This window comes from Pseudophryne corroboree, chromosome 6, assembly GCF_028390025.1.
Source record: "Pseudophryne corroboree isolate aPseCor3 chromosome 6, aPseCor3.hap2, whole genome shotgun sequence".
In the NCBI taxonomy this organism is placed as follows: Eukaryota; Metazoa; Chordata; class Amphibia; order Anura; family Myobatrachidae; genus Pseudophryne; species Pseudophryne corroboree.
In genome coordinates this window covers 104550148-104566405 of record NC_086449.1, presented here as the reverse complement: position 1 = coordinate 104566405, position 16258 = coordinate 104550148, and the positions used below count along the sequence as shown (strand labels likewise).

General features: G+C 46.4%; 1 protein-coding gene across 1 annotated transcript in view; it reads right to left on the bottom strand.

Annotated features, from left to right (window-relative positions):
• The window catches only part of LOC134934383 (adhesion G protein-coupled receptor E3-like), a 535434-nt gene that overhangs the window by 40547 nt on the left and 478629 nt on the right, over nucleotides 1-16258 (bottom strand). The window contains exon 15 of the mRNA XM_063929832.1: nucleotides 5506-5741. Coding sequence (XP_063785902.1) covers nucleotides 5506-5741 — 236 coding nt within the window. The remainder of the gene's footprint in view (nucleotides 1-5505; nucleotides 5742-16258) is intronic.

Sequence of the window (16258 nt, the reverse complement as noted above, 5' to 3'; positions counted from 1 at the left end):
CTCTAATGCTATTGATGCTCTCCTACGTTCTTTTCAGATACGGCCATATAAAGTGAAATATGCATACACTATTTTGCTAACTTGTCTGCCTACCATACAATGGGATAACTTATTTTCTAAATGGAAAGCTGATATACCTACCTTGTCGAACATTGCTGATCTCACACATACTTGTGAGAGATCTCTTAAATTTTTGTCCTCAGCGTATTTTCAGGAAGTTCACCTGAGATTTCTGCACAGAGCTTACATCTCTCCCTCTCAACGAGCACATATGGTTCCCTCAGAAACTGGCGAATGTCATAAATGTGGGAGGTCCTCAGCAACATTTATACATTGTGTGTGGGAATGCAGAAAAATTAAGCGTTTTTGGTGTAAACTTCTCGCTTATATTAACAGATTAATTTCCTCGCATGTACTCCCGGATCAGTTGGCCTGTCTTGCTTTAAATTTTGCAAACTGGCAGATTGCTCCGAAATATTTTTCTATTATTAGTGTAATTCTCACGCTTGGCAGAAAATGTATACTGATTAAATGGGTTAATCGTTCAGCCCCATCCATTACTGAAGTTCAACAAAAACTATTGCAATTGATGTACTATGATAGAAAGACAGTGTTATTGTCACCCTCTTTTAGCACACGAAAGTTCTGCCTCAAATGGAGCCCTGTCTTAGACACTTTACCTCCTTCAACCAAACAGCATATCTTAAGAACTCTTGACTGTTCTTTGGCCTCATATGAGTTGTATGCATATGACTAAATGATCTCATTGATATTGTTTATAAGTATGTAGTTAACTGGTCTTCTCTGGCACTATAGGTAGATATATTGAGTGTTAGGGGCTGGCCCCTTCACTCATCTTCATCCCGCCCCCCACCCCCCTCACCCTCCTTTTCCTCTTGTGTTTCCCCTTTTTCCATTACTACTTCATCTTGCTGTCCTCTTTCTACCTCTTTGAATTTTTCTCTTCATTGACTAATACAGTGTGGAGGTACTGATTATACAGTGATAATTGTATAGGTATGGGTCTGCCACCCTTTTCGAAACTTGGCAGGTTTTAAGTTGGATATAACCTACAAATGGTTTGCCTTGTTAAGATTTTACACCTAGGTTTTTTCCAAGTATGTTAAGATTTGATGTATATCATAGTCCTTCTCTATACCAAGGTGTCTTCGTAATAGACTGTTCTTCTCCACACTGTATTTGAATTTACATACTTATTAGGTTCAGCATTTCCATGTTTGATTATTTTTCTGTTTACTTCTGTATGACTGAAAAACTTTCAATAAACATAATAAAAAAAAAAAAAAAGAACCTAGCAATCTGGTGGACTATTATGCAATAGATAGCATCTATCCTTGTGTAACAATGCCTATTTCCCAATAGATTGTAAGCTTGCGAGCAGGGCCTTCCTACCTCTATGTCTGTCTGTCTATCTGTCTGTCTGTCTTTGCCCAGATTTGTTCTATAACTGTTGTTCTAATTGCAAAGTGCAACGGAATATGCTGCGCTATATAAGAAACTGCTAATAAATAAATAAATAATAAATAAGATATACACAGATATCTGTTACTGTATTGTCGGGATCAGTATGTATTACCGACAATTGGGAAGCTGCCTATCAGTATACAGACAGCGGCATCCCGGCTGTCAGTATGCTGGCAGCAGGGCGAGCACAGAGTCCACTTGCGGTCTTGCTGCGCTAGCCACACTGTGGGCATGGTGGCTTGCTGCACTTGTCACAGGATCTATTCCGAATTTATGGGTGTCGTGGACACCCACGAGTGGGAAGAGCCCCAGTGAGCTGGGATTCCGTCTGGCGGCATTGTCAGCAGTCAGGATTCCGGTGTCTGTCTCCTGACCGCCGGGATCCCGACTGCTGGCAATTTAACTGCATCCCGTATTGTATAATCTCATTCTCAATGCACTGTTGGGTTATTTGCACATCCCGGCATATTTAAGTCTAAAAGGGCAATGCTTTTAATTGCAAAACGTTTTTTTCTCACATAACTGTATACATAAATATTATACTTTAAAAATGCACAACAGTCAACCACAAATCTCAGGATGGTTAAACATTAAACAGAGATGGAGAATGTTATAGAGTAACAAGATGAGAAGGAGAATTTCTTAAAGGGACTTCAATAGAGAATACGAGAATCTCAAGAAGAGACATTGGCCCTCATTCCGAGTTGATCGCTCGCTAGCTGTTTTTAGCAGCAGTGCAAACGCTAAGCCGCCGCCCTCTGGGAGTGTATCTTAGCTTAGCAGAATAGCGAACGAAAGATTAGCAGAATTGCTACTAAATATTTTCTTGCAGTTTCTGAGTAGCTCCAGACCTACTCCTAGATTGCGATCAGCTCGGTCCGTTTAGTTCCTGGTTTGACGTCACAAACGCGCCCTGCGTTCGGCCAGCCACTCCCTCGTTTCTCCAGACACTCCCACGTTTTTCCCTGACACGCCTGCGTTTTTTAGCACACTCCCGGAAAACGCTCAGTTACCACCCAGAAACACCCACTTCCTGTCAATCATTCACCGATCAGCAGTGAGACTGAAAATCGTCACTCGAACACCAGCAAATCTACTAAGTTTTGTGTTAAATAATTTAGCGCATGTGCTCTGCGTACCATGGGCATGCGCAGTTAGCAACAAATCGCAGCATAGCAAAAATTGGCAACGAGCGAACAACTCGGAATGACCACCATTATTGGAGAGGTGGAGAATCTCTTGAAGAGAAATGAGTGGAGAGAGGTAAAATCCCTAGGAGGGTAATCTGTGGGATCCGGTCTCTAGGTCGACAGTAACTAGGTCAACAGTAACTACGTTGACCACTATTGGTCGACAGTAAATAGGTCGACAGGGTCTCTAGGTCGACAGGGTCTCTAGGTCGACAGGTCAAAGGGTCGACATGAGTTTTTCACAATTTTTTTCTTTTTTTGACCTTTTTCATACTTAACAATCAATGCGGACTACGATTGGGAATAGTAACCTTGCCCGAAGCATGGTGAGTGAAGCGAGCCATGCAAGGGGACATGGTGCACTAATTGGGGTTCCCGGTCACTGTACAGAAAAAACAACACCCCCAAAAGATTAAAAACTGAAGTCGACCTTTTGACCTCTCAACCTACACCATGTCGACCTAGAGACCCTGTCGACCAATAGTGGTCAACCTAGTTACTGTTGACCTTGCATACCACACCCATAATCTGTACCCTGGTAATCTGTATCCTGTACCAACACAGGATTTCTGCATTGCAGATCAGCACAGTAAGATGCAGCTCTCAACTGTCCTTGCTGCCTGGACAAGTCTATGTAAGACAACAGGATTAAGTAATAATAATAATAATAATAATTAGATAGATTCAAAGCACCTTTATTTTATATCGGCATGTATAATATACTGTAAGTATTTACAAAATTACACAGGCAGTAGATTCACTGTACAGTGAGCATAACAGACAACACTAACATAAAGGCAGTGTCTCCAAGACATATACAATGGGCCCAGGTAACACAGGGGGATGGCCAAATCCATGAGCATTGACACACACCCTTAGAAAAAAATTAAGCAAAATACAGCATGCATGCTGCCTACACAGCTGTTGGGGCCATTCATACAATGCCAGGCCCAGATAAGTAGTACCAGCTCCTCCCCTTCCTTTTGTTAAGGAGCTAAAGTCAACATTCCCCTGGAACACTTTCACTTTACTATCCGTAAGGCAGGAACCAAGCACAATGTTCTTACAGGTTTTGACAGGGCCATCGATCCTTAGCAAAACCATTCCTGTAAGCAGGGCCTTAGGGAGGGGGTGTGGACTGGTGCCATCACCCAGAGAGCAGAGTCCTGGTGGTGGCACCATCACTGCCCCAGATCTGGTTATCTTGGTTCCTGAAACTAAACCGTGCGACCACTAGCACTGCTTCAGTGCTACCCGGAGCATCTAAAGGATACTTCAGGCAAGCACCCTGCAGCATACTTGCCTACTTTTGAAAAAGCATTTCAGGGAGATTGTGAAAGTAACACCTATCAGCGCGGGCGCGTACTGCTATATCTGAGAGGCGTGTCATTAAAATGACTTACATCCAAATGTAAATGAGCCCCAAAATTTGTAAGATCTACTTGTTGAAGAAAAGACAGTGATATTTTTCAGGAATTGTTTGCGTATTGTGTTTTAGAAGAGTTTCCATATACTGTAAGTGGCCAAGAGAAACCTTATTTAAAATGCATGTAGCCATAGGGATCATTGTGCCTTATAACAATACAGGGAAATGGCACTGATGAACTCATTTGAATCTATGTATCTCTGCTTTATTTTATTACCCCAAGAATGTAAAGTAAAATCAGGGAGATTGCTGGTCTATTCAGGGAGTGAGGGAGATTGCTACTATTTCAGGGAGTCTCCTACAGAATGAGGGAGGGTAGGCAACTCTGCCCTGCAGGGTCTCAGAACATCCAGAGTATCTAGAGCTCTGAGGAACTGTAGTCAGTGCAGAGGGGCAGAGTCTGAGGAAGTGTAATGATGGAAGAGAGAGAGAATCTCAGCCAGAGCAAATAGTAGGAGAACACTACAAACTGGAAGAGAATGGGGATCTTAGGAATGGTAGCCAGTAGTCTGTAGGAAAATGTCAGGAATAGAATCAGTCCAGGAAAATTAGACTGAATAAGCTAGACTTAAGGAAGAGTTATCAAGGGAGAAAGGCCCTCATTCCGAGTTGATCGCTCGCTAGCTGCTTTTAGCAGCAATGCAAATGCTAAGCCGCCGCCCTCTGGGAGTGTATCTTAGCAGAAGTGCGAACGAAAGATTAGCAGAACTGCACAGGAAAAATTTCATGCCGTTTCTGAGTAGCTCCAGACCTACTCCTACCTTGCGATCACTTCAGTCAGTTTAGTTCCTGCTTTGACGTCACAAACACGCCCTGCGTTCGGCCAGCCACTCCCCCGTTTCCCCAGCCACTCCTGCGTTTTTGCCTGGCACGCCTGCGTTTTTTAGCACACTCCCTGAAAACGCCGAGCTGCCGCCCAGAAACACCCACTTCCTGTCAATCATACTACGAACACTCGAGCGACTGAAAAACGTTGCTCGAGCTTCTGTAAAACTGCAAACTTTTGTGTGAAAGTACTTAGCGCATGCGCACTGCGTACCATGCGCATGCGCATAAATGCCATTTTTTCACCTGATCGCTGCTCTGCGAAAAACGGCAGCGAGAGATCAACTCGGAATTAGGGCCAAAGTGTGAATCTCAGGATGGGTAATCAGTGGACAAAAGAGGGATCTCAGGAAGGAGAATTATAAGTAGACAGGGGGACAATTTTTACTATGGTAATTAAAAGAAGTAAATAAGAAAGAATAATCAGTGCAGAGCAGGATATAGTCAGTGGGAAGAGGAAGAATGTAGAAATGGGTAAATGGATAGGTAATGCTGAGATCTATAATACCAGGAAGTGCAATCCATATACAGATAGGCATGCGTTCCATCCTGCCGGCATGACTCAGTGATATAACTTACTATCTGTCATTCCTGTATCCATCTGAACGAATTGCTGCTGAGATGCCAACTATGATGAGAGGGATACCAAACCCAACAAGGTAGACATATGGGAAATGAGAGCGATGAGCTGTCATGTAATTCATAGCCTGCAGGTGTCGGACAGTTATGAAGAGCAGTATGCTCTCGACAGACATCCAACAGAAGGCAGAGAGGAAGAAGAAGTGCAGACTGCCTGCAATCACAGAACAGAGGACCTGAGAAATGGAGAGAAAATATTGTGAAATAAAGAGTCTGGATAAGGGTTAATAAAAAATTATGCAAATCTGAGTTATAGAGAAATCATTTCTATGCAAGATATTGTATTGTCTATTTCTACATGTTTCTGTATATTACTACAGTTTGAGTCTGTTTGCATGTGCGAGAAGGCACTGAATGCGAGCAGCATTTGGAAGGCATTCTTGTCCATGTAGTGCTAATGGAAGATCTTAGAGTTGGCTCTCAGGTAAGCTAGACTTCAATCTGGATGTACTTTTTATGAGCCTTTATCATGAGGCTTTACTGTAGACAAATCACATGGCCCTACGTGGTCAGTCACTGCTATAATGTAGTGTAGGACTGCGGATATCAGAGAAGCCGTGAAGTGGCTCAGCAGCTTCCCATGTATTTGCAAATTCATGTAACAAATATCTCTGAAATTCTATTACCAGATAGGTTCAAGTATTGTTACAGGTATCAGTCAGTGTGCTGGGGGAATACCCGGGGGGAAGGGAGCACCTCCCCCCCCCCTTTCTGTTTGCTGTGATCCCTCCCCTTTTCTAGCACTTGATAAGTATTTCCAGAGTGATTGAGCTGCTACCACTCTTTGTTTACAGGTTGAGTCTCCTATATCTGAATAACTTGGCACAAGAAGTGTTTTCGGTAACTGATTTTTCCATATTTTGGAATATTTGCATGCCATAATGAGATATCTTAGGGGTCAGACCCAAATCGAAACACAAAATGCATTTATGTTTCATATATACACACCGCACAAATAACCCGGTATATTGCCAGATCGAAGTAGGTCGATGTGCGGTGTGTGAAAGGGGTAAGTCCAGAATTCCCATGGTCACCTGACCCGGTAATTCATCATGGGAATAAAGCAGGGTTATTACCGGGTCAGGTGCGCCGTGCGGTGTGAACGGGTTACCCGGGTCAGTGCGATCTGGGACCCGTTCACACTATGGAGCCTCTTCCGGCGTGCAGATGATCTCATTTCCAAATGCCACATCTGCACCCGCCCCCGATGATGCCAGTGCCGCCTCCGCCCTCGATGGCAACCTAACCTGGCATATTGCTGGGTCGCGTTGCCAGTCTGAAAGGGGTCACAAGAAGGTCGCACCCGGTAAGGACTTGTGTACAATTTTCGGGTGCGACCCGCGCTTTTGGTGTGAAAGCGGTATTACTAAACCTTGAAAAGTGATACATTTCACTGTGATAAAGTACCAGCCAATCAGCTCCTAACTTCCATTTTACAGGCTGGGATTGAAAAATGACAGCTAAGAGCTGATTGGTTGGTACTTTATCACCGTAAACGTTATCACTTTCAAGGCTTAGTACATCTGACCCATAACCTGATAAAAAATGGTCTTTTAATAGTTTTGAGAATTAAACAAAGTTTGTGTACATTTATCTAGTGAAAGTGTCACCATCTCAATCGCGCTCAAAAAATTACGTATTTTGGAATATTTTGTATTATTGAATCTAAGATATGAGAGACTAATCAGCAGAATTTGCTATCCTTTCCCTAGCATGCTGGGGGCTGCCCATCGCTGGGCAGGGCCGCCCAGCATGCTGACTTGAGCCTCCCCCCCCCCCCCTCTCCCGATGTCACGCAGCCACCGCGATCACACCCACGACCCCCCTGCTCAGCCAACTCCACCCCCGTTTGCGCAGCACCACTCTTGCAATGCTCAGTCACCTTCCTGGAAACGTAGCGTTGACCACCCCCCCACCACCACCCCGTGACCGCCTCTGCCTGATTGACAGGCAGAGGCGATCGCATTTTCTGCGGCCCCATGCAGAAAGAGCGGGCGCATGCTCAGGACGGGAGATCGTAAAAATTCCGGTTGGATCGAGATTTGCGATCCAACCTGAATTAACCCCTTAACCTGTAATAATCTCTAAATACATTTTACAAGTTGTCCATGATGCATATGCAAATGAAAGGAATGCAAACTGTTCCAATATCCTATCACTGACAGATTGAAAGCATACATAAAGCGTTACTTTTGGTTGACCTGGGTCCAAACTACTGTATATGATGTTTCCATTATAAAGGAACACATTTATCTTAATCTACTTAAAACAAAATGCAAAATTATTGGAGCATGGGCTTTTAAAAGTCAATAAAGTACTAGCAGAATGGATGGATCAACTCTCTGAAACTAGCTGCACCCTAGTGTAATCCCAATCACAGTTATTTGTCTACATAATAAATAAACAAGTGCAGACCATATTATCACAGTTTATTATTTCCACATCCATGGGGTAAATTTACTAAGATGGGAGTTCTATTTAAGATGGGATGTTGCCCATAGCAACCAATCAGATTGTACTTCTCATTTATCTAGCACCTTGTAGAAGATAATACCTGGAATCTGATTGAATGCTATGGGCAATATCCCATCTTAAATAGAACTCCCATCTTAGTAAATTTACTCCCATGTATTGAAACAACTGGGTACACACTTGGCCAATCCTCAGAAAATCCAACTACGAACCGGTTTGCCCGACACTGGACAAGGGGAGGCGCTCAATATCCCGGCTGTCGGGATCCCGGCGCTCTGCATACCAGTGCCGGAATCACGACCGCCGGGATATTGACAAATATTCTCCCTCTTGGGGTGTGCACGACAGCCCTGGAGGGAGAATAAATAGCATAGACGCATAGCGTGCCACCATGCCTGCAAGGGGCTCCCTTGCGCTCCCCACGCTGCCTGCATTCCAGCAGTCAGGATCCCAGGGCCGGAATGCTGGGCGCCAGGATCACAAGCACTGGTCTATCGTAGTAGGCCCCTTGGACAAGTGTGTACCCTCTACCAACCAACCCACACACTGTAGTGTATAGGCTTGCTGAGACCGGAGCAGGTGACCGATGTCCGGTCCCGGCAACCTAGCACACTATCAGCATTGCGGCAGTGCTCCACAGGGATCCCAGCACCGTCTGCTGCTGCTGCGGGACTCAGTGGAGGGTATGGCGGCAGGGAGCAAGGTGGTGGGACAGGTATCTTTTGGTAATTGATGGCAGGCTTAATAGCAGCAGGCGTGGCTTCTAGTTTTAAAAATAGTTCCTCGGCATTATTTTTAAAATCTAAGATGGCCGCATCATCACTCCCTTGTGCCAACTAATATTAGCCAGCATGAGGCAGCAGCTGTCAGTCTGACGGTGGAGGAGGAGCGGTGAAGAGCTTCTGAAGAGTAAAGTCGCTGAGGAAGTCCTAGATAGGCAGTGGCCATGCAAAAGAGCTTAAAGGTCACCACCCTCCAGGTGAAGACACAGGTTAAGTCCTAAGGGATGCAATGGCCATGCAAAAGAGCTTAAAGGGTGCTGCCCTAATGGTGAATGTGCTGCATAAGAAAATATTAAACCAGTCAGTGTCATTTTTTTTATTAAGTACTAGCATGCAGGGGAGGCCTGCTGGGACCTGTAGTCCTTCTGTAAAAGACAATATTTAATTTTTAACTATTGGACTATCGTCTCGGCTCCACAGCCCAGGGGTGCTGGGGATAGCCCCGGGCTTCAGCACTGGCCTTGGGTGCCTTGGGGAGGAGGAACTCCTTTATTGGGGGGTCCCCACTTCCCCAGGAATCCCTGGACTGGGCTGACTAGTTAGGGGGGATGAATGCTTTGGAATTTCTCCCCTGCTAGTGGAGCCCGGTGCTGGTTCTGAAAATATGGGGGACCCCTTCTCATTTTGTTCCTCATATAAATTAAGAACTAGGGCCAGTTCCAAGAACACGGTGCTGGTTCATTAAATACAGGGACCCCTACATGTTTTGTTCCCCATATTTTTTGGACCAGTGCTGGCTCAAAAAAGCCTGGGGCTGGTTATACCTTTTGGAGGGACCCACATATTTTTTTTTTTCTTATAGAAAAATTAAAATGCTCTCCCCATCCCCCTTGACCATTATAATTAATTGCATTCTACATTAATATATCCCCCTTCTCCAACAGCCGAATTAATTTAAGTGTGTAGCAGGGATTAGCTGTAGATTCTGTGAGAAGGTCTGTAGAAGGATTGTATACACTGTCTGATCTGCGGTCTGATCTGCCGAGGATTGGACAAGTGTATACCCAGCTTTAAGGGGGGTACTCACGGAGCGATCGCTGCTTAAAATCTGAGCAATCTGACTAGATTGCTTAGATTTGAAGCAGGATCGCTCTGTGTGTAGCCCCCACAGCAATAGCGATGCGCAGCCCCGCGCATCGCTATCGCTGGTGCTAGATTGGCCTGCTGTGCAGGCCAATCTAGCAGGTCACTCATTTCACCTGCTGGGTGAAATGAGCGGCCCCCCCGTCTCCCCCAGCACGCATCGCGCTGTGCTGAGCGGTGGGAGAGATGTGTGCTAAGCGGTTCGCTCAGCACACATCTCTCCCACATAGGGCCGTGAGTACTGGCCTTTACATGCAGAATTGAAAATACCTGTTTTCAGATTATGGTTTCAGTCCCATATTTCCAATCACATAGATCAGTGGTCCCTAAACTGTGTGCCACGGGGAACTTGCAGGCTTGTCACAGCATGGTGGTCCAGTACCAATCAAAAAATTAATGATTAATTACAGGCAAAACCAGTGCTGCTGGCTCCCATTCATGAAAAATGCAGACAAACAGAAGTGCAACCCTGCCCATCATGACATAACTGAATCTAAGGATGACAGGTAAGTGCAATTTACTTAATTTAATATTTGTTGCTGAATTTCTCAATAATAATAACACTGATACCACAGGGCACCTTGATTTAAGGAAGCTTAAGGGGGTACACACGGAGAGATCTGTGCTTAAATTCTAAGAAATCTGACTAGATTGCTTAGATGTTAAGCATGGATCTCTCCATGTGTATGCCCACAGCGATAGCGATGTGCGGTCCTGCGCACGGCTATCGCTGACTCTAGATTTGGCATGCATGCCAAATTTAATAGATAACTAACTTCACTGCTATGTGAAAAAGGTCGACATGATTTTTTCTAATTTTTCCCATTTTTTGAACTTTTCATACTTTACGACAAGGGCGTAGCTACCATAGGTGCAGGCAGTGCAGCTGCTATGGGGCCCAGAGCTGAGAGGGGCCCACCTTCCCTGTCATAGTTACATGTGTTATATACATTTTTCACCATTTTGTGATACATAGGTGCCCCAAACTTTTGCCTTGGGGTCTGCAATATATCTTGGTATACCCTGGACCTGCTCATTGTAATGTAGTATAAAATGAACTAGAGGACATTCTAATGTTACATAATATAAACTGGGGCATTATAATGCACCAAATATAAAGTGGAGGCCCTATAGTGTGGCATAATATGAACTGGGGGCACTGTAATATGGCACAATATTAACTGGGGACACTAAGTTGTTATTAGTATTATTATTATTATTATTATTATCCTCCTTTATTTATATGGTGCCACAAGGGTTCCGCAGCGCCCAATTATAGAGTACATATGCACATAATCAAAACAGGAAAACAGTGACTATCAGTTGAAGACAATATAGGACAAGTACAGGGTAACTAAGCATAACTATATCAGTAGACGACACTGACAAAAGTTCCAAGGTGGCCGAGAACTGCAGGATTTGGGCAGTTGAGGATTATTAAAGTACTGCTGCGGCCGCCGAGGAGCTTCACTCACAACAGTGTGATGTCAAATCTCGCGAGATTCCACACTGCAGTGAGTGAAGCTACTCGGGGGCCGCAGCTGTAATGGAATATCTCAGCTGCCGAGGAGGACGGAGAGGAGACAGGTAAATGCTGTACTCCTACTCTGATATTTTTTTGCAGTTGTGAGGACAGTGTGTTGGGGCCCCTGGGAATGACCGCCCCTTCCGCCTCGCCATTAATCCGGCTCTGGTGGAGGCGCCGCTGCAGCCGTCCCTCTTCTTCCATATAGGATGGATGCGGCTACTGTGAATGCTGGCATACGTTTCCCTCATCACAGCAGCGGCAGCCAGCCTATGTGAAAGGAGAGGGACAGCTGCAGCGACACATCCACCAATTACAGTGCGCTGCTGCAGCTCCCGAGTCCCCCTCCCTCCTCCTCCTTCTCCCCTGCCCGGGATCTGCCAGAAGCTGCACCGAGGAGCCTGACTGCTATCTATTCTGTCTGCCGTAATTTGTAAAAACGGGACGCCGTCTGCCATATTGTGTAAAAAAGGGGACGCTGTCTGCCATAATGTGTAAAAAGGGTACTCTGCCGTAATGTGTAAAAAAGGGGTATGCTGTCTGCCGTGATGTGTAAAAAGGGGGACGCTGTCTGCCGTAATGTGTAAAAAATGGGATGCTGTCTGCCGTAATGTGTATAAAAGAGGATGCTGTCTGCCGTAATGTGTAAAAAAGGGGATGCTGTCTGCCGTAATGTGTAAAAAAGGGGGCTGTCTGCCGTAATATGTAAAAAGGGGACGCTGTCTGCCATAAAGTGTAAAAGGGCTCTACTTGGTGTAGTGGCGCTACTGTGTGGCGTAATTTGAATAATGGAGACTGCGGTGCACCATAATATGAATTGGTATTATTTTGTGGCCACACCCCTTCCCCATGAAGCCATGCCCCTATATTTTTTGCAAGCACCTACAACGCGCACTGCCCCTACTTTACATAAAGGGGGGATGCCGATGCCGTTTCTTGCACACAGCACTAAAATGTCTAGTTACGGCACTGTTGTTTGGTATCCATTTCCCTGGCCCTGAGCAGGTCACCCTCACCAGATCCTCTCCAGCACAGTGCCCCGATTACATCCAAATAATCACCCCCTCTCCACATGCTAAATCTAGGACACATCCACACAGAGACGTAACTAGGGCAGGGCGAGTGGGGCACGTGCCCTGGGCGCCTTGGCAGGCTTAGCAGAGGGGAGCACCGCCGGCGACCAGGGCATCATGCCCCACTCGCCCCCGTCACGCCGCAATGTGAGGGGAGGAGAGCGCAGGGTCTCTCCCTCCCCTCACTGCCACTGCCAGCACCAGCAGCACTGCGTGTGTCCGGTCTCCGGCGGCGTTAGCCAATCAGAGCTTGTGGACCAGCTCCTGATTAGCTGCCGGTCCGCAAGCTCTGATTGGGTAGCCAACTGGCGCTACATAGCTGCCGCCGGAGACCTGGAGCGGTGAGGGGCAGGAGAGGCGCTGCGCTCTCCTCCCCTCAAATAGCACAGCCAGAAGGAAGCGGTGAGTGACCGGGGGGGGGGGAGCACAGTGGGGCAATGTATCTGGCACAGTGGGGCATGTATCTGGCACAGTGGGGCATGTATCTGGCACTGTGGGGCAATGTAACTGGCACTGCATTGTAACTGGCACTGTAGGGCAATGTAACTGGCACTGTGGGGCAATGTAACTGGCACTGTGGGGCAATGTAACTGGCACTGTGGGGCATGTATCTGGCACTGCATTGTAACTGGCACTGTGGGGCATTGTAACTGGCACTGTGGGGTATGTATCTGGCACAGTGGGGCAATGTAACTGGCACTGTGGGGCATTGTAACTGGCACTGTGGGGCATGTATCTGGCACTGTGGGGCATTGTAACTGGCACTGTGAGGCATTTTCAGTGGCCACACCCCTTCTGGGATGTGGTCACGCCCATCTTTTTGGTGCGCACACATACTTCTTTTGGTTTTTTTTTTTGGTTTTTTTTGGGGGGGGGAGGGGCGCCACTGTTCATCTTGCCCTGGGCTCCGAAAACCCTAGTTATGCCTCTGCATCCACATCCTAAACCTGAACGGATCCCATCTATATGTCTATCTCTACCCTATTATGTCATACTGTACTTTGCATCCCTGAGTGCTGCTGAATATTGTATATGAATATATAAACTAGAGATGAGCGCCTGAAATTTTTCGGGTTTTGTGTTTTGGTTTTGGGTTCGGTTCCGCGGCCGTGTTTTGGGTTCGAACGCGTTTTGGCAAAACCTCACCGAATTTTTTTTGTCGGATTCGGGTGTGTTTTGGATTCGGGTGTTTTTTTCAAAAAACACTAAAAAACAGCTTAAATCATAGAATTTGGGGGTCATTTTGATCCCAAAGTATTATTAACCTCAAAAACCATAATTTACACTCATTTTCAGTCTATTCTGAATACCTCACACCTCACAATATTATTTTTAGTCCTAAAATTTGCACCGAGGTCGCTGTGTGAGTAAGATAAGCGACCCTAGTGGCCGACACAAACACCGGGCCCATCTAGGAGTGGCACTGCAGTGTCACGCAGGATGTCCCTTCCAAAAAACCCTCCCCAAACAGCACATGACGCAAAGAAAAAAAGAGGCGCAATGAGGTAGCTGTGTGAGTAAGATTAGCGACCCTAGTGGCCGACACAAACACCGGGCCCATCTAGGAGTGGCACTGCAGTGTCACGCAGGATGTCCCTTCCAAAAAACCCTCCCCAAACAGCACATGACGCAAAGAAAAAAAGAGGCGCAATGAGGTAGCTGACTGTGTGAGTAAGATTAGCGACCCTAGTGGCCGACACAAACACCGGGCCCATCTAGGAGTGGCACTGCAGTGTCACGCAGGATGTCCCTTCCAAAAAACCCTCCCCAATCAGCACATGATGCAAAGAAAAAGAAAAGAAAAAAGAGGTGCAAGATGGAATTGTCCTTGGGCCCTCCCACCCACCCTTATGTTGTATAAACAAAACAGGACATGCACACTTTAACCAACCCATCATTTCAGTGACAGGGTCTGCCACACGACTGTGACTGATATGACGGGTTGGTTTGGACCCCCCCCAAAAAAGAAGCAATTAATCTCTCCTTGCACAAACTGGCTCTACAGAGGCAAGATGTCCACCTCATCTTCACCCTCCGATATATCACCGTGTACATCCCCCTCCTCACAGATTATCAATTCGTCCCCACTGGAATCCACCATCTCAGCTCCCTGTGTACTTTGTGGAGGCAATTGCTGCTGGTCAATGTCTCCGCGGAGGAATTGATTATAATTCATTTTAATGAACATCATCTTCACCACATTTTCTGGATGTAACCTCGTACGCCGATTGCTGACAAGGTGAGCGGCGGCACTAAACACTCTTTCGGAGTACACACTTGTGGGAGGGCAACTTAGGTAGAATAAAGCCAGTTTGTGCAAGGGCCTCCAAATTGCCTCTTTTTCCTGCCAGTATAAGTACGGACTGTGTGACGTGCCTACTTGGATGCGGTCACTCATATAATCCTCCACCATTCTATCAATGTTGAGAGAATCATATGCAGTGACAGTAGACGACATGTCCGTAATCGTTGTCAGGTCCTTCAGTCCGGACCAGATGTCAGCATCAGCAGTCGCTCCAGACTGCCCTGCATCACCGCCAGCGGGTGGGCTCGGAATTCTGAGCCTTTTCCTTGCACCCCCAGTTGCGGGAGAATGTGAAGGAGGAGATGTTGACAGGTCGCGTTCCGCTTGACTTGACAATTTTGTCACCAGCAGGTCTTTCAACCCCAGCAGACCTGTGTCTGCCGGAAAGAGAGATCCAAGGTAGGCTTTAAATCTAGGATCGAGCACGGTGGCCAAAATGTAGTGCTCTGATTTCAACAGATTGACCACCCGTGAATCCTTGTTAAGCGAATTAAGGGCTGCATCCACAAGTCCCACATGCCTAGCGGAATCGCTCCCTTTTAGCTCCTTCTTCAATGCCTCCAGCTTCTTCTGCAAAAGCCTGATGAGGGGAATGACCTGACTCAGGCTGGCAGTGTCTGAACTGACTTCACGTGTGGCAAGTTCAAAGGGCATCAGAACCTTGCACAACGTTGAAATCATTCTCCACTGCACTTGAGACAGGTGCATTCCACCTACTATATCGTGCTCAATTGTATAGGCTTGAATGGCCTTTTGCTGCTCCTCCAACCTCTGAAGCATATAGAGGGTTGAATTCCACCTCGTTACCACTTCTTGCTTCAGATGATGGCAGGGCAGGTTCAGTAGTTTTTGGTGGTGCTCCAGTCTTCTGTACGTGGTGCCTGTACGCCGAAAGTGTCCTGCAATTTTTCTGGCCACCGACAGCATCTCTTGCACGCCCCTGTCGTTTTTTTAAAAATTCTGCACCACCAAATTCAAGGTATGTGCAAAACATGGGACGTGCTGGAATTTGCCCATATTTAATGCACACACAATATTGCTGGCGTTGTCCGATGCCACAAATCCACAGGAGAGTCCAATTGGGGTAAGCCATTCCGCGATGATCTTCCTCAGTTGCCGTAAGAGGTTTTCAGCTGTGTGCGTATTCTGGAAAGCGGTGATACAAAGCGTAGCCTGCCTAGGAAAGAGTTGGCGTTTGCGAGATGCTGCTACTGGTGCCGCCGCTGCTGTTCTTGCGGCGGGAGTCCATACATCTACCCAGTGGGCTGTCACAGTCATATAGTCCTGACCCTGCCCTGCTCCACTTGTCCACATGTCCGTGGTTAAGTGGACATTGGGTACAACTGCATTTTTTAGGACACTGGTGAGTCTTTTTCTGACGTCCGTGTACATTCTCGGTATCGCCTGCCTAGAGAAGTGGAACCTAGATGGTATTTGGTAACGGGGGCACACT